Source organism: Protopterus annectens, chromosome 5.part0 (genome assembly GCF_019279795.1).
Source record: "Protopterus annectens isolate FY-2018-M chromosome 5.part0, PAN1.0, whole genome shotgun sequence".
NCBI classification, from domain to species: Eukaryota; Metazoa; Chordata; order Ceratodontiformes; family Protopteridae; genus Protopterus; species Protopterus annectens.
This window is the reverse complement of record NC_056735.1, coordinates 166,200,621-166,224,861: the sequence shown is the minus strand read 5'-3', so window position 1 is coordinate 166,224,861 and position 24,241 is coordinate 166,200,621. Positions and strand designations below refer to the sequence as shown.

At 39.5% G+C, this 24,241-nt stretch overlaps 1 protein-coding gene across 1 annotated transcript in view; it reads left to right on the top strand.

Annotated features, from left to right (window-relative positions):
• Positions 1-24,241, top strand: part of CRACDL (CRACD like) — a 328,296-nt gene that overhangs the window by 199,996 nt on the left and 104,059 nt on the right. Inside the window, exon 8 of the mRNA XM_044071817.1 lies at positions 17,269-17,467. Within this exon, the coding sequence (XP_043927752.1) occupies positions 17,269-17,467 (199 nt within the window). The remainder of the gene's footprint in view (positions 1-17,268; positions 17,468-24,241) is intronic.

Here is a 24,241-nt window from a genome sequence, read left to right as displayed (position 1 = left end):
CAAACTTTTCTTAGGCATGGGTGAAACGCTAAAACAGTTTTACAGTCTCTCTGAACTTGTGCTTCAGTCCTGAAGTGATTTCACACAATTTACTTCTGTCTAGATTCTAAATCTCCAGGTTAATAAGATTCTTCCAACTTTTCTCCTCTTTACTACAACATATCCCCAGAACTGCTGTTCTATACAATTCTCCCCCTGAATTAATAAGTCAATGTCCTCATTACCAGGACCATAGCCTCCCTTTTTATACACCGCACTAAATGGGATGATTGTTTTTTAACAACATGCTGTATAGGGAATCTTTCTGAATAATAAAAAAAAAAATTACCTGTTTGCCTTAAAGGAAAATACATCATTAACAAATCACTCCGTACAATATTTATTTGCATAGTTTTGACAAATAACAATTCACAGGGTGCAAGAACTGTAACACCGTTTTGATCTCTTTTGTAAAATAAGTCCCTTTCCATTGTAATATTTGTTTGGAGGTTGCACATATCCCTAAATTTATGTTTTAAGCACTCAGGGTCTTCCCACATTTCAGCCTGTACCACAATACCCCCTCTCCTGCAAACACAGCAGGTGTGTACATAAATGAACACTTTCTTTCAATGGCTTCTGAACCAGCTAAATTAAGCAGAATAAATGGCCTTTGTACGTGCTTCTTTGTCAGAAAAAGCAGCCTGCATGAAAATATTATATTCTTGTTCAAACACTCACCAATTTTCTGCAATATTGTTATCAAACACAACAGGAACAGGTTTACAAAATCCTTCTGCCACGTCAACAATGCAGTCTTGACTCTTGTAATTATATACGAACATTCATGCACACCAGTTACTTGTAACAAATGTACAATAATCTCTTTGAAAGACAGTACTTTGCAAAATACTCCTCGAAATTACTGTATTTTGCAGAACAACTGTGCTGTAACACTGCACATACTTGCCAACACTTTGCACACTTCAGGTTTAACTAATTCGAAAAAGAAGTGCATAGCAAAAAAATATGGTAATTTCCCCTTTTTTTATGCATTTTATGCAGTTCGGATACTGTTTCAAACATTTTCATAATTATTTTGAATATTTTTATCAATATATCACAGTTTCAGACATTTTGTTTAATTAGAAATTTGTTTTGAGCATTTTGAATGCTTCATTTTATATTTATTGAGTAAAAAAATCATTTAAGCAAGATTTAGTACCTGGAATTCATTTCTGACCTGTTTGTGAGTTGTTTGAGCAGTAGGGATGATCCACTCATATATATTCCTCCATTTCTAACTGCACACCTCATGGTTTTGACTCTGGATCCCATTCTGACACCATGTTGCTTGTCTTGTGTATCTGAATAAGAGAATGAGGCTTGGGCATTTGTTTAAGTAGTTTATTACACACAAACACATCAGGATGTATGGCAAGTACATTAAACTTAAACGAACTAACTCACTGACTATTACACATACATGGATGTTTTCACTCTGGCTGCTCACTCAAAATGGCACTCTTGCTTGCACGTACTCAGTACTTATATGCACATACCCACTGACTAGAATGCTTCTTAAAGGTACATCACACACTCTGATCTACAATATCCACTAAGGGCAATCACAAGGCCTCCTTCTCATACGTCTTTAGTCTCAAAGGTAACACCCAAATCTGCACTGAGCTGGTGGTCAAGAACATCACATGCACAAATGCCATAGATATAGCCAACCTGCTGGCAGACAGGTTCAGTGAAAACTTCACCCCCTGTCTCCCCATTAATAAACCAGGACATCCTCAGCACTTGCCCCCTTCCCCTCATCACCAGGGAGAAGGTCTTTAATGCTCTCTCAAAGGCAAAAAATACAGCCTCCATGGGACTCCACAACATCCCTGGCTGCATCTACATGAACTCAGGCATGGGCTCTCAGCACCATTAGGCACCCTATTCAACAAAAGCCTGAGCACCAGCTTCACCCCAGCCAAATGGAGGACAGCCACTGCCATTACTCACACCGTCCACTGACCCAGGCAGTTATAGGTCCGTCAGCCTAACTAGCCTGATCTGCAAGGTCATGGAATGCATTATCATGGACCTTATAAAGAAGGACATTGGCAACCTCCAAACACTTGACCCCACTTAGTTTGGCTTTGTCAAAGGAAGATCATGCCTGTTAAACTTGGTCGACTTCTTTGAAACAGTCACCAAAGCCATAGACGAGGGGAAGATGGTGCACACCGCCTACTTTAACCAAGCCAAAGCCTTCTACACTATTCTCCACTCAGCCATAAAAGAGTCTCCCAGCTAGGCATCAACCTGTATGTTACGAGATGGATAGCTAATTGGCTCACTGATATAACCCACTTAGTCAAAATAGGGGAAGTCATCTCTAATAGTAGACCTGTAATGAATGGCGTACCCCAAGGATCAGTCTTGGAACCTCTACTGTTTGGGATACACTTTCCTGAGGTGTAAGCTAAAACCAGTAGTCTGTGGCTGACCAAGTTTGCAGATGATTGCAAGCTGGGTGCTGTCTTAAATCCTCCTAATGATGTGAACATCCTCCAAGAGGGCCTTACCCAAACTAAAGACTAGTGCCAGAAGCATGGCCTCAAACTGAATGCCAAGAAATGCATCATTATCCCTTTTGGAAAAATGGCATCCTCACTAATTATCACATTAATTGCAATGTACTAAGCATGCAATCAGTCGTGAGGGACTTGGGCACCCAGGTTGATGGCAACCTGACTTTTGACCAGCACGTTGCCTCCATTGTATGGAAGGCTTTCTACATGGCCCACCTCATAAGTAGGGGTATTTCATCCAGGAAAAAGGAGGTCATAATAGCCCTGTACTCCTCCCTTATTAGACTCATTATTGAGTACAATACCCCCTTCGGCATGTACCTTGCCAAGCACATGCAGCAGCTGGAAAGACAACAGAGGTTCCTTTGCAGGAAAACCCAGGGTCTCAAACAGCTATCCTATACAGATAGGCTAAAAGTCCTGTCCCTCTGCTCAGTCTCATACAGACCGCTCAGAGGTGACCTGTGTCTAGCATACAAGGCCTTCTCAGACCCAGCCTTGATGGAGTTGCTGCATAACTGTAAGTCAAACTCCACTAGCACAACCTGCACACAAGGCCTCAAACTGTCTATGACATTAATAGAACTTGTTGGCTGGATAGATTTGTGTCTCAAAGATTCCCTCATCTGTGGAATAGACTCCATGTCGATGTCAAGCAGAGTACCTCAGTAGCCCTCTTTAAGAGGAACCTGGACAACTGGATGGGAAACACAAAATACATCCCTGGGATCCAACCTGTGTCCCTGCTGGACAGGGGAAACAGGTGCTGACTTTGTGAGAACATGGGCGACATTCTTGGCTAGGCTTATAGAGGCATCTGGGCCAATAGCCTAGTATCATCCTATGAACCTATGGACCTATATATCTGTATCTATATAGGTATGTGGTATTTGATCAATGACACATTTCATCTACAAAAACTGTGTCACAATTTATCTAAAACACATCGCATTGGCACGGTGGTGCAGTGGATAGTGCTGTTGCCTCACATGAAGAGGTTCCCTTATTTGACCCCTGAACAGCATGCCTTCTTTGCAGAGTCTGTATGTTCTTCTTGTGTTTCCTCTCAGATTCCAAAGATGTGATTTGGGCACTCTAAACTGGTCATAACTGTGAGTGTGAGGTAGGACTATGTAGTTTTTATATCATTTTATAGGTTAGATGCTGGGAAGGCTATGTAGAAATGGGAGGTTGGGCTAGTAGGAGTTTTTTGAGCAAGTGACAGTGGGCAGGAGTTTTATGAGCTACTAGCGTGTTTGTGTGTGTGTGTATGTGTGTGTGTGTGTGTGTGTGTGTGTGTGTGTGTGTGTGTGTGTGTGTGTGTGTGTATATATATATATATATATATATATATATATATATATATATATATATAGATATAGATATAGATATAAGTAAAGGCAGCAGAAACCAATGTAGCCACCACAGCAACAGGCATAAAAGTTCAGAAACGTTAATAAAAGTTTAATCTTTTTAAATTAGTCATGTGACTAATTAATTATGTAAGGGTTAGAGTATTTAATGAGCCTCGGTTGTTTGTCGTATTACGTCTGAAGAGGCAGTTTAATGCAAAAGCACTTATGTACTTTCAATAAATGTTAGAAATTTGATAATACTGGATTATTCGGCTTTTCTTGGGTCCATTTGTTTATTTGGAATTTTCTATTTGGCTGCCATTTGTAGACTTGGGTTCTGGCAAAGGTTGGTGGTTGTTTTTTACATAATTTCTACTAGAGTGAAAACTTTGATTATGCATCCTGTTACTGTCCCTTCAGCATTCTGAACATGGCTTTGGATGCCATCCTTTGTTGTTGTTCTTCTTCTTCCGGCTGCTCCCGTTAGGGGTCGCCACAGCAGATCAACTGTTTCCATTTCTTCCTGTCCTTTGCATCTTGCTCTGTCACACCAACCACTTGCATGTCCTCTCTCACCACATCCATAAACCTTATTTTAGGCCTTCCTCTTTTCCTGTTACCTGGCAGCTTCATCCTTAGCATCTTTTTCCCAATATACTCTGCATCCCTCCTCAGCACATGTCCAACCCAACGTAATCTTGCCTCTCTGGCTTTATCTCCAGACCTTCCAACCTGGGATGACCCTCTAATATACTTATTCCTAATCCTGTCCATCCTAGTCACACCCAGTGCAAATTGTAACATCTTCAACTCTGCCACGTCAAGCTCTGACTCCTGCCTTTTTGTCAATGCCACTGTCTCCAACCCATATAACATAGCTGGTCTCACTACCCTCTTGTAGACCTTCCCTTTCACTCTTACTGGTACTCGTCTGTCACAACTCACTCCTGACACTCTTCTCCACCCACTCCATCCTGCCTGAACTCTCTTCTTCACCTGTCTTCCACACTCACCATTACTCTAAACTGTTGATTCCAAGTACTTAAACTCATCCACCTTCACCACCTCTACTCCCTGCATCCTCACCATTCCTCTATCCTCCCTCTCATTCACACACATATATTCTGTCTTAGTCCTGCTGACCTTCATTCCTCTTCTCTCTGGAGCATATTTCCACCTCTCCAGGGTCTCCTCCACCTGTTCCCTACTCTCACTACAGATCACAATGTCATCTGCAAACATCATAGTCCAAGGTGACTCCTGCCTGATCTCGTCTGTCAACCTGTCCATCACCATTGCAAATAAGAAAGGGCTCAGAGTTGATCCTTGATGTAATCCCACCTCCCCCTTAAATGCATCCGTCACTCCCACCGCAGACCTCACCGCTGTCACACTACCTTCATACATATCCCGTACCACTTTTACATACTTCTCTGACACTCCCGACTTCCTCATACAATACCACAACTCCTCTCTAGGCACCCTGTAATATGCTTTCTCTAAATCCACAAAGACACAATGCAACTCCTTCTGACCTTCTCTGTACTTCTCCATCAACACTCTCAAAGCAAACATCGCATCTGTAGTGCTCTTTCCTGGCACGAAACCATACTGCTGATCACTAATCATCACCTCCCTTCTTAACCTTGCTTCCACTACTCTTTTCCCATAACTTCATGCTGTGACTGATCAGTTTAATCCATCTGTAGTTACTACAGCTCTGACAATCACCCTTATTCTTAAAAATCGGTACCAAAACACTTTTTCTCCATTCCTCAGGCATCCTCTCACTTTTCAAGATTTCATTAAACAATCTAGTTAAAAACTCCACTGCCATTTCACCTAAACACCTCCATGCTTCCACAGGTATGTCATCTGGACCAACAGCCTTTCCGTTCTTCATCCTCTTCATAGCTATCCTTACTTTCTCCTTGCTAATCCACTACACTTCATGATTCACTATCCGCACATCATCCAACCTTCTGTCCCTCTCATTCTCTTCATTCATCAACCCCTCAAAGTACTCTTTCCATCTGCTCAACACACTCTCCTCGCTTGTGAGTATGTTTCCGTCATTATCCTTTATCACCCTTACCTGTTGCACATCTTTACTAGCTCAGTCCCTCTGTCTAGCCAATCGGTACAGGTCATTTTCTCCCTCCTTAGTGTCCAACCTTTTATACAACTCTTCATACGCCTTATCCTTAGCCTTCGCCACCTCTCTCTTTACCATGCACCTCATCTCCTTATACTCTTGTCTACTTTCTTCATCTCTCTGACAATCCCACTTCTTCTTCGCCAACCTCTTTCTCTGTATACTCTCCTGTACTTCTTCATTCCACCACCAGGTCTCCTTGTCCTCCTTCCTCTTTCCAGATGTCACACCAGCCATCCTTTGTTGTAACTGTAAAATGTTACATATTTTGCTTCTGTGTGCTTATCCCTTTATCATACATTCTACATCTGGTCATTGTTGTTTAGCAAAACAGTTACAGCACTACAGACCAAGTCAAACTACTGACATTCGAAAGGAGCAGAACTGCGCCCCCTGCAGCTCACAGCATTTATAGCAACAGAATTTGCTCATAATTGTACAGAGGTTTGTGCTCACATGGGTTTCCGTCAGGTGCTCCTGTTTCCTCCCACATATCAGACATGCATTAGATGGATTGAGCACTCTAAATTGGCCACAGGTTTGAGTGTGTGGTGTGGAAGAACTACTGTGGCAGGGCTAGCCATCAGGTAGAGAAATCCTTGGCTCTAGATGATTGTCGCTGTTGACGTGACACCCAACCCCATGTGCAAAAATGGGAAAAAGTGCTGTGGATGGATGGATACTTTTTTCTGTTACAAAAGTCAGTTTTAACTTTTTTATTTGCTTTTGCCCATTAATAAACTAAGCTACAGGGTAATGAAGATTTTAATAACTGCATGTTTACTTCCATTTTGCAAAAAAGTTTTTTTTTTCATCTACAACTAGTGGCACAATATGGTATGCTCTGCATAATTATGCTTTAATTATAAATTATGCAACTGATGCATTATTAACTTTGTACATTAAGTATATACTGATGATATATTCAGCGGCAAATGCCTACATAATTATACTCGGGTCTATATTGCATTACCAAAGTTTCAAAACTTCAAATCTGATATGGTCAACACCATATAATTGAAGTCGTGAAACACTGAAAATGTAATAAAACACAACAAGCTACAAAAACAAACCACTTAAATGCTCTAAGCAGGGGGGCAAGCCCCCCTGCACCCCCACACCCCCCGCTACTTAAATATACCAACTCCGAGATCGCACTACAGTGCAGAAAAGGGAAATCTTCCCTTTCCATGCTGTACGGAGATCTCCGTTAAAAGATTCAAAGTTTCAAGACTTCAATCATATGGCGTCGACCATATCAGATTCGAAGTTTTGAAACTTCGATCTTCTGATATAGAGCCTTATACTCTGTAGATGGGAAGGTGCTTTATTATTATTCTTTATATTTAACACTGCAATTTTTTCTGAATGATGCTTTACTTGATAGATCGCATATGTGTATTTACTCTGTACTTGTCTATCTGGCCTGGGCCATGGGTGAAAAGGGTCCTTTGACCAGCCCACTTATCCAATTAACAAATATTAAGTAAATAAATAAAGACCTTCACAGAATAAAGTTATTTTATATATCCATGAAACAGTTTTAATAATAATAAAAATAGATGGCACACCTTGATAATCTCAGTATTAGTGTGTGTTTGTATATATGCATGTGTGTCAGAACTGGCTGATGAATTCAAAGCATGGTGGCCCTGCATGGAGCAACAAAATAGGTGTCTCATTACCAAATATCTGAAAGACTACAACACTGATAAGAAAATAACAAATATCTATAAGACGGTTTGATTCCTAAGTAGACCTTTAAGTTACAATAAACTCCAAGTTCTTATTATATTCTTTACTGTGTAATTCATTTGCTTATTGGCTAATAGTTTAATTATACCATTACTGCATGTTCCTGAGCATTGTATCAGACACAGTGTTGCTGCCAAGGGTATAATCTCCCTATGTTCATACTTCCCTCTGATGCTACTACCATTTCCCTCTGAAGAAGGCTGCTGGTCTTTGTGTGCTTACCAACAAGACTTAATGCTGCTTATGTTTCCAGTGTCCTTCCTGGTAACTCCAACTATGGAAAAGCTACTGAATACATTTCTGGAGAATAAGGTGAGACTAGCCAGTAGAATTGTTAGCCCCAGAAGTATACTTGACTTGGAGTTCTACCGGATGGTTTGTGAATGATACACATCCCAAGAAAACTGGGACAGATCAGAATGGTTGAAAATCCTGTCGTCCCAGATGTCAGGAGAGGCATTAAATTGTATATGAACATGTCGGTAACTGATTATACAGATTATGACAAATTTATGAAAAAAATTTAGGCTAGGGTTGTGATAATCTCTGGTGTGAAAGACACAACATCATATAAATGTTGTTTTAATGCTGACAAACTGGTAAGAGCCCAGATGCATGACTTATTACACACTTTAAAGCAGTGGTTAGTTAATGGCACAATGTTTGAGACTGAATTATCTACTTCTAAATCTGAATTTACAATATGCAATCTGCCATCTTCTGTAAAACAACAAACAGCAAGTAAAAATTTAGCATGTTTGAAATGTGGGACAGTGTTACATCATTAAATGCTGCTCCACTGATAGAGAGGAAGAGAGTGCTAGTAGCAGAAATCAGAAAATTTGAAATGAATGCTACAAAGGAAGGTGCTCCTGTGGAGTGTTTGCAACAAGACTGCAGCTCAAATAACTGAGTTAGCATTATGTCATGCCAATCCTTTTGATAAAGTACAGGTTAGGTAACAAACTGATGCACTCGTTCAGCATAAGACTGGTGCAGGAAAGAGTACAATTGTGACAGAAAGACGTGACAAATTAATAAAGGGAAAGAGTTATAGAAGCTACAAAAGGGTTTAGAATCTGATTATGGTTAGACAGATCCTGTGTGTTACCAAAAACCTGACCCTGTAACAGAGCAACCAAAACCTTAGTGAAAAACATGTCAGAACTGGAACTGAAAATGGATAGAAAACTCTAAGGAAAGATAGGATCGCCAGGTTAATAATCCTGAAATTATTAAGAGGTTGCAATGTTTTTCTTATAGTAGCATGTAAAACCATGATGCCAGCCCAGTGCTCACAGACATACTTCAGGATTTGAGCTCTTTGTCTGAAGCCTGCAAAGTAGTGGTTACTTTTCAGATGACCACTTTTCAGATGCTTCTTAGTGAAATGTGACATTTTGTAGAACAAACCAAAGCTTCAATCAAAGCCACAAACTCATTAGAATTTATTTCCAAAATAAAGTCTCACTGTTGTACAATTTTCAGTTGTCTCTTTTGTTTTGTATTATATTGAGATGCTTCAGATGCAATATTATAGATTTCTCTAATAGACAGAAAATAACAGATCCCATAATATACTGTGATACATGCCATTTGTCATGAGTTTTCACTGGGCACAGCTGCCACAATTCGAAGCTTCTCTGTAAAAAGATGAACAGATGTGTTGGTTCAGAAAGGGTTGCAGGACTACTGGTGGTATCACCTTCTGATTCAGAGACAGACCCACATCAAGTTGTCTGTAGGATCACTGCAGTGGGCCATCACCTTGGCCATGCATCATGCTAATGAGGCATTCTGAGGAAACGGCCTGCGCTCACTGGCCATGTGCTCTCCCCCCACAGAGTTCAACATTAATGAGTTAATTAACTCAGCCAAAAGTTTATTTTCATCCATTACTATCTTTGATTCATTGTTTGGTTGTTTGAGACTGTGTGTGTCTGCCTGGCTAGTAGTCACAGTAGGTGGTTAGTAAGGTGAGCGTTAAGATACAGTTGTGAGAGTGTATTGGTGAATATGTCTATGAGTATGGTCAGGTGTTTGGGGGCTCATTAAAAGTGACCGTCTTTGTATGTCTGTGCATGTGTGTGCATTAATGTGTGAATACGTGTGTGCATTAATGTGTGAATATGTGTGTGCATTAATGTGTGAATATGTGTGTGCATTAATGTGTGAATATGTGTGTGCATTAATGTGTGAATATGTGTGTGCATTAATGTGTGAATATGTGTGTGCATTAATGTGTGAATACGTGTGTGCATTAATGTGTGAATATGTGTGTGCATTAATGTGTGAATATGTGTGTGCATTAATGTGTGAATATGTTTTGTAGGTGGGGCTGCTATACCACTAAACTCCCCCAGACTAATGAACAAATTCTGCAATACTGGGACAGGGAACAAGACACCAGTGAACTGAATTATAACCCTTAAGTCACGTAAAAGTTAATAAAACAGGTTCTGCAGCAAGAAAGATGTAAGGCATATGGGCGGAACACTAGACACCAGTTATTTGAATTACAACCCTTAAGTCACTTAAAAAATTAATGTAACAACAGGTTTTGCAGCAGGAAAGATCTACGGCATATGGGGGTATCACTAGAGCAGTACACCAGTGATACTGAAATATTACTCTAAGTCACTTACAAAAAACAGGAAAAAGCTTTAAATCCTGTATCATTGGCAGAAAAAAATGACCTGCAATCAAAGGCGAGTCCTCTGCACTAGCACTAGTCACCAGAAGTGTTTTTAAATATTGCCATAACTCACTTGAAACAGTTAAAGGAACAAGGGGGGGGGGAGATTCAAACCCTGTACCTTTGGGGCCGAAAGCAGTTTGTTAACAAGGCTGAGCTTTAGTCCTCTGCACTAACATTCAACCCCATGAACATTCTTTAAATATTTCCCTGAGTCATTTAAAACAGTTTAAAAAAAGAACAAAAGGAAAAAAGAGAGAGTATTAATATTGCTTTAATTATTCATGCTGAGGGCCTAATTTAGTAGCAGACCTTGCACCCTGATGTATTTTCTGAACAATAAGAAGCATAGAACTTTTAATGTCTGGCATTATTGACTATATTAGTCCACGGGTTATGAGGAGCAGAGCAGATATATAAGGCAAAATCAGGGATGCTCTGTAAAGTCAGGGACAGTTGTCTATGTGGGGGAGAGGCACCATACTTTTAAATGGACATGATCAAAACTTTTAGCTAGAACAAACACTAGATGACACTAGGGAGAATTTTTAAAAATTATTCCAAGTCACATAAAAAGTTAATAGAACAACAGGTGTAGCACCACAATGTAGTTTCTAAACAGTAAGAAGAATGTAACTCTAATGTCTAGCATTATCAACTGTAATCATCCATGATTTACAAGAGGCATGGACAAAACAAAAGGCTTCATCAGGGATATTCCGTAAACTTACAGACAGGTAAGAGTTATGTAAGTGTGCCTGCGTGCATGCATGCGTGTGTGTGTGTGTGTGTGTGTGTGTGTGTGTGTGTGTGTGTGTGTGTTTGTTTTTCAATGCGAGCATGTGTGTGATTGAATGAATGAGGAACGTGTCTGTGCCAACACAATCCATGGGCCACAAGAGGTGATTACCACAGGAAAGTGCAGATTAGCACTAGCAGTAATGCCACATGATAAAAGATATGCAATGATTAGCAATAGCAGTAATGCCATGTGATAAACAGATATGCAATGATTAGCAATAGCAGTAATGCCATGTGATAAACAGATATGCAATGATTAGCACTAGCAGTAATGCCACATGATAAAAGATATGCAATGATTAGCAATAGCAGTAATGCCATGTGATAAACAGATATGCAATGATTAGCACTAGCAGTAATGCCATGTGGTAAACAGATATGCAATGATTAGCACTATTAGAAATGCCACGTGGTAAACAGATATGCAATGATTAGCACTAGCAGTAATGCCACGTGGTAAACAGATTTGCAATGATTAGCACTAGCAGTAATGCCACATGGTAAACAGATATGCAATGATTAGCACTAGCAGTAATGCTACGTGATAAAAAGATATGCAAATTAGTCAATGATGAGGTCTTTTCTCACTGCAGCTAGTGCGTCTTCAAACTGCATTTTCTGGGAGGAAACAGCCCATTTTGGCTGCAGCACTTAGCACCCACTGTGAGAGTCTTTACGAATTCCATGGGTTATTCATAACTGAAAAGTTAGCACAAGTTGGCAGTAATAATCCCTACCACATGTCAAAATCAAAATATCCAAGTACTACCGCATTGTTTGCCAACGGCACCAGCTTGCATATTTCTCTGATCTACATGTTTGCTATGAGTAAAAATAGATGAGTGAGCTATTTACCTGGCATATTGACAAGATTTCATCACCAGTCAAAGCACTTTGAAATGTTTACTTAGTTATTTATGCCTTTTTTCTCAGGATATTTATTATAAAGCAGTACAGGGTGATGCTCCAGCATTTTTTTTTATTTTTGTCTGCTGCTATACAGATCATTTTAACCAGTCTTTTTCAGTTGTTATCACTAAAGAACACTGCCTGCTTCTAAGTATGTGAACAGCATTCATACATTTAAATTAAAATACTGTTTGCAAAGGGTCCAGAGCTAATAATTAATGTAAATCCTTTTATGTTAAGAACCAGACACAGAAATTCAAAATCATGGCTACTTTTTATATGTTGGTGCTAGTTAGTAGATGAGATGATTACAGGACTTGTATGCATTGTAGGGTCTATATTATAACGTCACACTAAAACAAGTTTGAACATTGTAATATCGAACCCAAGTCCGAAAGTTGACAATAGTGAAGCCATGGCACATTGACTTTTTTCCCAGGGAAAAAAATCGGTGGGCCGTTTTTGGGGCTTTGCTATTTCCTCCACTGTGGTGCCATCTCAGAATTGGTATATTTAAGTAGGGGGGCATGGGGGGGCACAGCCCCCCATGTTGGGGGGTGTGGGAGGTGAAGCCCCCCACTTTAGTTTAAGTTTAAGGTTGTTGTTTTTTTTTCTTTTTTTTCACGGAACAGTGATTTTTTCCTTGGGAAAAAAATCGCTCTTCTGTGTTTTCGGTTTTGTTGGGTTTCGGACTTTAGGAGTTCGATATTACAACAATTGAATTTTTGTTAGTTTGATGTTGTGATATAGACCCTACATTGTATGCATATTCTGAAGACAGACAGTGGCCTAGATTCAGAAATCTTTGTTGCATTGTGCTAAGTGAATTTGTGCAACAAGTAACCACACTCAGAGTAGGTACAGTTCAGAAAACCTAGTTATACTCTCTGTTTCATTCTCATTAAATGCTAATTGTACTGTCCATTTAAAGTATATTAATTACAAGAATCAATACTAGTTCTACTCAGCCACATTCTACAGTACCAAAACATGCCTTGTTCCTCTTTGATAAGCTATGGTTCCCGTATCAGGCTTCTTCAGCTTCATTCATTCAACACTTTCCATAATCCAGTAAGTGTGATGTCACCCCCTTCCCCTTTGAGTCTGACGAGAACACAGTCATGATTTACTAGGAGTTACTACCTATGTGATATAGCTATGCTAATGCAGGTGCAGTCTTCAAAGAAAAGCAGACTGCGCGGTCATTTCCCAGCATGAGGTTGTGATGAAATTAAGGCTCTGTCATTACCTGTGATACTCAGTAGTCACCTGTGAGTCTCACAAGCTTCCTTTTAAGCTGGATTCGTTCTTGTTTTCACCTGTCATTTTGCATTGAATATTCCTCCAGTTTGTATCTGTCACAGTTCATTTCAGATCCCACCATTCTGAGTTACATTTGTTACAGTTACTGCCTTAATTCAGATTCTACACACACACACACACACACACACACACACACACACACACACACCACTGCCTTAATTCAGATTCTACACACACACACACACGCACACACGCACACACACACACACACACACACACACACACACACACACACACACACACACACACACACACACACACACACACACACACACATACACACACACACACACACGTGCACACACACACACACGTGCACACACACACACACACACACACACACACACACACACGTGCACATACACACACACACACACACACACACATGCATGCACACACACACACACACATACAGACACACAGACACACACACACACACACACACACACACACACACACACACACACACACACACACACACATATACACACACCACTGCCTTAATTCAGATTCTACACACACACACACACACACACACACACACACACACACACACACGTGCACATACACATATTCCACAGCAGTTATTCCATTCAGATTCCTATAGTCTCACAAACATCTACACTTGTTTATTTATCTATTTATTTATTTGGTAACTAGGTAGGTGGGGCTTGTCCAAAGATCCTTTTCAGCCATAACCTGGGTGAAAAGACAAGAATACAGTGTCTATATTGATATAAAATCATTTCAAATACCAAAAAATAAGCACTCGATCAGATTTCTGCGAATAGTGGTCTTTTGCCCCTACTTAGCTGCTCTGTTTTTTGATTCCTCTTTTCTTGAAGACTGTCATTCAAGACTTTTTGCTCAGACCTACACATTTTCTTGTATCTCTGCTTTACATTTACTACATTCTACTGACACGCACTAACCTGCTTTTTTTCCTTGCATTCCTGCCACTTTTATTAAGATTGTATGAAGTTGTTTCACATAGCTTGCCTAAGTTTATTTTCAGACATCATAAGCACATTCCACTATAATACTGTAAATGATTTACATTTTTCAATTTCCTGTATTGTTTTCACCAGTGCCGTCAGCTGAGATTGTGTTTTATAATAAGAATAATGCCATGGTACCAGGTTAAATGTGAAATACTGTTTATGATGAAAGTACTTCAAACTGGTGAACTCCAAAGGAGAAGCTAATCACAATGGAGCACTGTGAGAAGCCGAGGAACATGAATGCTGAGTGATTTATTCCACAGGGAAGAAAAACAGGAATGGAATCCAGCTGTATGGGATGTTTGAGGAAAGCTGATGCTGTGGGTGAGATTTTAGTGATGTTACAATCAATGTCATAAAGATGGAGATTGTTAGCTAAGTGGGTGGAACCTTTTTGGCTTCGGTCCAAGGCAGGACACCCACTGTAGAAGTGCAAGAGTGTCCCTGTAACCAAACTTTGTAGCAGATAGGTATACAAGAAACCAGATCATAGAAGCACTTGGTATTGGGTAGGGTGCTGTTGAGAATCACTGTTAGGACAGTGCAATCTAGTGGCTACATCCACTGCACTGCACTTTACTGAAGTGTGTGTAGCGTCATCCAAAAAAAGATTCACTTTGTCAGAGATACCACTCTACCTCCCTACTTTTATGAGAAAAGGGCGCTTGGTGAGGATAAACTGGGGATGATTAAATAGTGACACTAGCAGTGAGATCCATGTGAAAATAAGCAGCTGGTGAAAGGTTATGCTGAGTTATGAAATGGGTATCAGGTAGTCTGAAGGTGCAGACGCTAGGTATGTGTGAAATGGGAGAAAAAAATACAAATTGGTGATGTGATACCAGGTGTGTAGAATCCTACAGTCACATAATATCTGTACACTGTATGCCCTGTGTCTGGTTACCATATCCAAAGGTAGATTATCATGGCTGAGCATCACAAAAGAGCTCACATACCACCTGTGGCTGATGGTGACATGGGAACACAAAAGCCATGTCTAGGTACAGCTCACAAGCAGTGAATCTGCACCAGTACAAATTACTTGTGCTGTACCAGGTGCAAAGTTATATTACAGAATTAGGGTATGTTTGAGGACGACAGTGGATAATCCTAAGTGATTGATCCAATGTGGATTTTACTTTAAACTGGCTGCCCCCTGAATGTTTTTTTTGTTGAAGTCTTAGTTAAGATAGGCTTATGAATGAGTTATATATTTTTTAAATTGAGTTGGTTGTCTACAACAATTACATACTGAATAATCATTTTGTTCTGGAAAAGTAACATCATTTCCTAGCAAAATGAGCTGAACTGATAGTCTGATACTTTGTAATCATCAGCTGGTTTTATGTTTATGCAGAGTGCTTATGTATATCTAGACTGCAGTGATGTTCTAACCCATAATCTTATCACAACTAACTAGATGAAAAGAGAACAAATGAAGGAGAAAGGAGAAATGCCAATGATGAGTAATAAACAGTGCATATGCAGAGCAGAAAAGTTGGTATCACTTAAGTCTTTATGTCATTAATTGTACCAAGACATGTGATATACACAACACACAGACATGCATAGAGAGAGATAGATGTAATGCAAGCAAACTGGTAATAATCTTAATTTAAAGATAAGCATGTGGCGATTGATAGCAGAAAATGATAGCTACATTCTAAGTGGCCAGAAGGAAAGTCACTGTATTACTTACACCAAGTTGACTACACCTGTCAGTGAATGAGTGTTAAGAGATGCAAAAACTGACTCAATGGGTAACTCCCATGGTATGCACTGCTTTTATATCCATGAAGGCTAGCATCTGTATACAGATGTCTCAAGGAACATGGACTAAAATAACATAGGTTTGGCACATGTGTGCTTCTCAGATCCTATGCCATTGTCTGCCTTGCATAATTATTCTACAGAGTGTAGCATCCCTCAAGTTGGGATGGACTTCAAGATCACGGAGGATTTAGGAGACCTGGATTTTAATGTACTTTCAAACTACACAAGTACTAGTAGGAGGCTCTTCCATTCCCACTTGATCACACGCAGTCTTAATATTTACTATAGGCAGAATTCAGCTTTTGACATACGGTACAGGATCTGCAATAAGCATACAAGTCTGATTTGAGGATTTCTTACTGACAACTCATTCAGACTGTTATATCCCTGTAATGTCAGATAGAGAATATGGTGTGTGTGTGTGTGTGTGTGTGTGTGTGTGTGTGTGTGTGTGTGTGTGTGTGTGTGTGTGTGTGTGTGTGTGTGTGTGTGTTCCCCGAGACAGGTTGGTACCCTATTCATGATGACTTTCAATGTCTTGTTCCCATTGAGTAAAGGGATTGGTTCAATATCCCCCAAGACCCTGCAGTAGATTAAGTGAGAAGCTGGAGAATGAATGAATTATACTCCACTTTGATCCATGTTTTTCTCTGTTTGCAAAATCAGTTATGAATTTATGTCAACATATCAAGCCATTCTGTCTTAGATGAAAGAAACAGTTTGCCATACCTTTATCCAGAGATCATCTATCAGAATCAAAATGTGTAAGAATATACAGAAATGTATATAATATTTAATTAAGTAATAGTAATTTGTCTTAGGCTATTTTATGGATAGTTGAGTTGTGGTGGTCATTTTGGTGTTACACAATATGTTTATGTATGCAATTCATAGACAGTCTCCCTCATACGTTTCACATTATTATTATCAGAGAAAGCTATCGCCTCCCCAAAAACTGCAACAGAACTACCCTCATCAGAGCCAGCATGGATCAGCATGGCAAGAATGAAACAGCGGGGCTTTCAAGAGCCGTCACTGAACAAAGAGGAGAAAGCTGTGTCTCAAGATGACAAAGGAGATGCAAAACAAACAAAGGAAAAGGTAACATTTGAAGCTCTTTACAATAGATTGTGAGTTAAAACATGTTTTTGAATGCATGCAACTGAACATACTAATGATAGCATCTTACGATCATCTTAGCAAAGCCAGGGCTCGTAATCCTATTTTAAACAGAGTATATTCTACTTTTGTGCATTCTATATTCATGCCTTTTCCACATATATGCACAAGACATTAGAGGTCCAGTTCTTGATCTGTCTTATCAAGGTTAAAATATCAATATGCATACAAAAGTATTCTGTTATGTGATAGTTTTGTATTATGTGACAGTATTCTGTTATGTGATTATGATAGTACTGTGTTATGTGACAGTATTGTGTTATGTGATAGTATATGTTATATTATGTTATGTGACAGTATTGTGTTATGTGATAGTATTGTGTTATTTGTCTTGAAGTATACATTTAGTGCTTTGTTAAATAGGATGTTTGTCAGCAGTTATCGACACCGATGGATTTTCTAATAGATATATTACTTAACTACCGACTGCATTAAACCAGTAAACAGGATAGTTATCAGCTGTAATCAACACTGATGGATTTACTAACAGATATATTGTTTAGCTACCCACTGCATTAAACCAGTAAACAGGATAGTTATCAGCTGTAATCAACAATGATGGATTTCTAACAGGTATATTGTTTAACTACTGACTGCATTAAACCAGTAAACAGGGTAGTTATAGTTATCAGCTGTAATCAACACTGATGGATTTTCTAACAGATACATTGTTTAATTACTATTGAGAAGCAAAAAAGAGAAGCAACATGGCAATTAACATAGAAAAGATTCAAAAGTCACCAAATATCTCAGCAGAAACATGTGGTCTGATGAAGCTTTACAGTAAAAGCACTAACCCTGTTTTATAATAATCTATGCTTTTATTCTTCGATTACTGGTCTGTGATGTTTACAACTTGGACTGCTACTAATATTGTTCCGCCTCGGTATTATTTGAACTTGGCATTTTATGATATACTGAAAGGAAAGCATTTACACTGCTTCTACACCTCTGCTGTGTTTCAGCTGGGGTTTTTGGTGACTGTTAATTACTGTTGCATTAAACCAGTAATAAGTAATGGACTGAATGAGAGATGTTATTAGTCACATTCCTCTTATTTTGCATTTATTTATCTATAACATTTGTTTTGTAAGCTTAACATATGTTAAGAATGAATTATCCTTAGCACTTACATCATTGCAACTGTTTTTCCTATCAGACAGTATTCCATCCTTTGATATTCTGAAATGTTTTCTGTGAAATGATAGTTTAAATCCATGCATTTTCTGTTTTTTATGAGTTTCCTTACAATTCATGAAATCAAACCCCTTTGGCATGTAATTTTTCTATCTGTTATTATCAATGTTGCTTTTCTCACTATAGATATTGTAGTCACTTACCATATTTTGATCTAGCTAAGCAAATATTAGCTATCACCATAAACAAAAGTGATGACACTACTTTCACGTCAACATCATTTTGGACTGAACTCGTGCTTAATAGTCTAATTTAGATGTGCATTTTTACTGTCCTCATAACCACTTCATTTTGGATTGCAATTATACAGAAAGTGTAGCAATGTGAGCCATTCAACATTACAGTACATGCTTGAATGATAGAGATGTCTGCTACTGTGCACTATATTTCTTATATTGGGGAACTGCCTGTGATACACCCCCAACAGTGCTCAGTACACCCCCCCAACCATGCTCAGTCTCTCCTGTACATGCTGTGTGTTCTGCATTCTGAATTTTAAAATTCATGCCTTTAAAATCTTAGTACACACACATTTTCTTTTTTCTGCTGCACTGACAAATTTATACATCAAAAAGTAAATAAATTAAAAATTGGTAGTCGATACAGTTAGTTTAGTTGTTCGCTCATTTTGACCAAAAAGTAATTTGTCGTTCATAGGTTCATAGGTAGGTACTAGGCTATCGGCCCTGGGGCCTATACAAGCCCAGCCAAAAAGGTACCCTGGCTTTTGCCACCCAAAAAAAATTTTTTCCTGTGCCACTGTCAAGCAGAGCCACAGAGGTGATCCCCGGGGTGAATTTCCTATTTCCCATCCAATCATCAAGATTTTTCTTGAAGAGTGCTAATGAGGAGCTTTGATTGATATAGATAGGTAGTTTATTCCAGAGTATGGGAAGTCTCTGGGACTGGAATCTATCCCTCCGACATATTCTGTTTATTGTGGTGACAAGGTTTAGGTCCCTAGAGCGTGTAGCTCGGAGGGATTGGGATTTCTTTAAGTGGAGCATGTCCAACAGCTCTGGGTTTGACATAGCTTTGTATGTTAGGCAGAGATCACCTCTGAGTAGGCGATATGCGATGGTGTAAAGCTGGAGTTTTTTGAGACGGTCTACTTAGGGCATCTGTTTGAGGCCGGTAATCCTCTTTGTGAGGTATTTCTGCGGCCTTTCCAGTTGTTGTAGATGTCTTGTGAGGTACATACCAAAAGGGGCGTTGTACTCTATAATGGATCTAATGAGTGATGAGTAGAGGGGAACAATGACCTCTTTTTTTCTGGATGAGAAACCTTTTGTGATGAGGTGTGCCACATAGAAGGATTTCCTGACCACTGTGGTGATGTGATTATCAAAGGAGAGACTACTGTCCACCTGTGTCCCAAGGTCTCTTATCACACTTTCGGTGTTAAGTATACTACTGCCTATGTTGTAGTTCATGGGTACAGAGTTTTTACCAAAGGGAATGATAATGCACTTTTTGGCATTGAGCTTGAGGCCATGGCTTTGACACCAGGCATCTGTCTCAGTGAGGTCCCTTTGTAGGATGTCCACATCATTAGGAGTTTCGATTATGGCTCCTAGTTTGCAGTCATCTGCGAACTTCATTAGCCAAAGACCTTCTGTGTTAGCCTGTACTTCAGAGAAGTAGATACCAAACAGGAGAGGACCCAGGACTGAACCCTGTGGTACTCCACTTGTCACTGGTCAGAAGTCGGATTTGGAGTTTGCTACTTTCACAGTGTGGGTTCTGTCAGTGAGCCAGTTGGCAACCCATCTTGTGACATAGGGATTTATACCTAGATTAGTGAGTTTATCTATAATTCCAGAGTGGGGGGTGGTGTCGAAAGCCTTGGCAAGATCTAGATAGGCTGTGTGAACCACCTTACCCTTGTCTACAACTTTGGTGACTGCTTCAAAGGCGAGTTTAGGAGACATGATCTGCCTTTTACAAACCCGAACTGGGTGGAATCCAGAGTTTGGAGATTACCAATGTCTTTGTTTATAAGTTCCATGATGATACATTCCATGGCCTTGCAGACCAGGCTCGTCAGGCTAATGGGGCGGTAGTTCCTGGGGTCCGTGGTGGCTCCCCCTTGTGAAGTGGGATAACCATAGCTATGCGCCATTCAGCAGACACAAAGCCTGAGGTGAAGCTATGATTGAACATGGTACTTAGGTGGGGTACCAGTTTGTTCTGTAGTTCGTATAGAACGCAGCCTGGGATGTCATCTGGCCCCATGGATGCTGTGTTCTTGGCTTTGGAGAGTGTGTTTTTTACCTGTGCAGCTGTGATTACAGGAACTTTGCATTCTTCCGGTGTGGAGATGGGCTCTTTAGGGGGTGAGAGGGGGGTAAAGTTAGCACTGAACCTATCTGCCAGGATGTTGGCAATATCAGTTGGGTCTGTATATTTAGTGCCATTGTGCTGTAACTCAGAGCAGATCTGAGTGTTGCCATTGAGATTCTTGACATAGCTATAGAATGCTTTGTGGTTGTCTTTAGAATCAGTGGCGATTTTGTTTTCGTAACTAGCTTTGGAGGATTTTATCAGGGATCGCAGCTTCTTACTGAGGCTGACCAGGGAGCTCCTCCACTCGTGGGATTTTACTCTCTTTTGCAAGAGTTTCTTCCTTCTGTTGTACAGTTTGTTTATGGCAGGAGACCACCAGATTGGCTTCCTTTTTTTGGAGGATAGCGTCTTGGTTCTGTTTGGGATAGCATGATCCATGCACTCATCTAAGTGCTTATAAAGTGCAATTGTGTAGGATTCAGTAGTCGTGACTGTATTGTCCATCTGCATGGGTGTCATGAAGTTCACCACTTCTGTCTTAAGAAGCATGAAGTTGGCTTTGGAGAAATTTTTTACCATGGTTTCCTTAATGGGGGGTGGAGGCAGGATGTGGATATCTAGGGTAATTAGCTTATGGTCGGATCAGACCAATGAGGCATTGACTTCAGGTGTGGAACACTGGTCACTCATATTGGTAATGACTAGATCTAGGATATTGTTGCCCCTGGTGGGGGTGTGGATAAGTTGACCCAGGGCATTGGAGTTTATGAATTCCAGAAAGCGTTAAGTGAAGGAGTTGGTACATGAGTAGTTTTCCCAGTTAATGGTGGGGTAGTTGAAATCGCCCATTATTAGGGTGTTTGGTTGAACCCTAATATTTTCCAGTGCATCAGGAAAAGAGGAGTGGGAATCCTGGGGTATGGTGGGTGATCTGTAGCAAGCTACAATTTGGATTGCAGTTTTGCCCAGAGTTAGTTGCACCTGGATAACCTCGGCTGCATTATGCTAAGCAACTTGCCTGGAGGTGTGGATATTATGAATATGGACACACCTGTGCCTTTGGTGTTCCGGTCAGGTCATTTTTGTAATATCAAATTGCTTTTGATTGAATATACTGCTGCTGGTTGTTCTATGTTAAAGTCTTAAACTGGACAAAAACTGGAGGAAAAGGAGATGGAGATTTTCCCTTTCCCTGCTGTTGAGCGATCTCAGAGTTGGAATATTTAATTAGCAGGGAATATGGAGATGCTAAGCCACTAGAAAAAATTATGTTCAATATTCCAAACAATATATATACATACATATATATATATATATATATATATATATATATATATATATATATATGTATAGCCTGAAAGACATTAAGATATTGCAGCTACCCCGACAAAGTCCATTCTAAACTAAAAATACTGGTATATGAGATGTGATTAAATATATTTTGCTGAAATCACTACTTACTGAGCAAATCTGACTGACCTACACCAGTCAGAAATATTTATGATCTAGAATGAAAAATCAAGGCAGCAATGATACTATATTTTGTTGTGCTACATTACACACACACACACTCACACACACACACACACACACACACACACACACACACACACACACACACACACACACACACACACACACACACACACACACACACACACACACACACACACACACACACACACACACACACACACACACACAAACACACACAGTCATCATATTCTATTAATATATATTAAGTCTGAATTTAAATACTGGGTAAATGAAATACCTGGATTTGCTAGCAAAAAAAAAGATAACCATGTCTTGAATTCTGAGGTTGTGCACTGCTAGTATGTAAGAAGTGTGTGTGCAGGCAATGCTTTTCACCCTTCAGAATGCAGAGTCACAGCCCTAATGTCTATTTGCAGTGTAGCTAGAAGTTATAAGGTACACTTGCTGCCATAATAGTTTATTTTTCCAGTTTGTTAGATAGTTATATTTAATATTCTTACTGAGACACTTAAGGTCTCTACAATGGGATACACAGTAATGTGCTTTTCAATGTATTTATAACAATACCAAGGTGAAAGAAGAATTCTGACTGTATTCTGAATCCAAAGCTACATATATATATATATATATATATATATATATATATATATATATATATATATATATATATATAAAATAAACATTATAAGAGGTATGTGGACAGTAGAAAGTAAAGACATCTATATTATTCATGGCTACACATAAGGACCTCTTCTAGTCGCATCATCCCCTTAGCAATATATCTCTGCCACCATGTAAAGTACTTCTTATATTTGGGAATAGCAAAAGCCATGTATCAGATCACATCAGAGTGGAGGATGGTTCTCATGAACCTCATTATGCGGTATAGAGGTGATAAAATCTACCCTTGCCCTGAATGGATAATCAGATTCATAATAGTCTGTGAATGTATGTCAAGAGTAATAGCTTCACAGATTTCTTTGCAGAGATAGCCATATAAAGACTGCCATGGTATTTCCCTTCCTTGTAGAATAAGGCCTGTCCAGCATGCTATTGAAATGTTGAGACTCACACCACTGAGTCCCAAAATGCCCAAAAAAACCTGAATACACAGGAGATCAGTAAACGATGAACATCACTTTCCTCCTTTAAAGCTGTTTTTTGCAAGATGAGTAAATTCCTCCATACCCTTTGAAATTATACATACCAACTCTGAGATTGCTTTACATTGAAGAAAAGGGAATATTCTGACAAATAACAATATCGGACTTGAGATAAGCAAGCCTGCATTTTCTGCCATTTAATCTCGGCATTGCAAGACTCAGATAAATGAGTCTTTGCATTTAAAATGACTACTGGTCCAACCACTGCATTCAAGCCTTTTATATTAGTCATCAAAAATACAATTATATAGATACTTTGAAAGTATTTGCTTTGTAACTGATCAGCCTTGTCTTTCTTTCATAAAGAAGGCAAAAAATGATCAGATTGTCTGATGTCTTTGATCCTTAATGTACGATAGATAAACTAAGCATACAATGTGTGGAGGGCCTTGTCTTTTTTATTTTGTTAATTTGGAAACATTCACCATCAGATGGATGGCTAGGTTAAGAGAAAGAGCAGAAACTACCTCTGGCATCAAGTCATTTTTTCCACAAAATTCCTGCCTTTTCTGAGCATTGTTTTGGGCAGCCGCGGTGGTGCAGTGGTTAGTGCTGTCACCTCACAGCAAAAGGTTCTCCGGT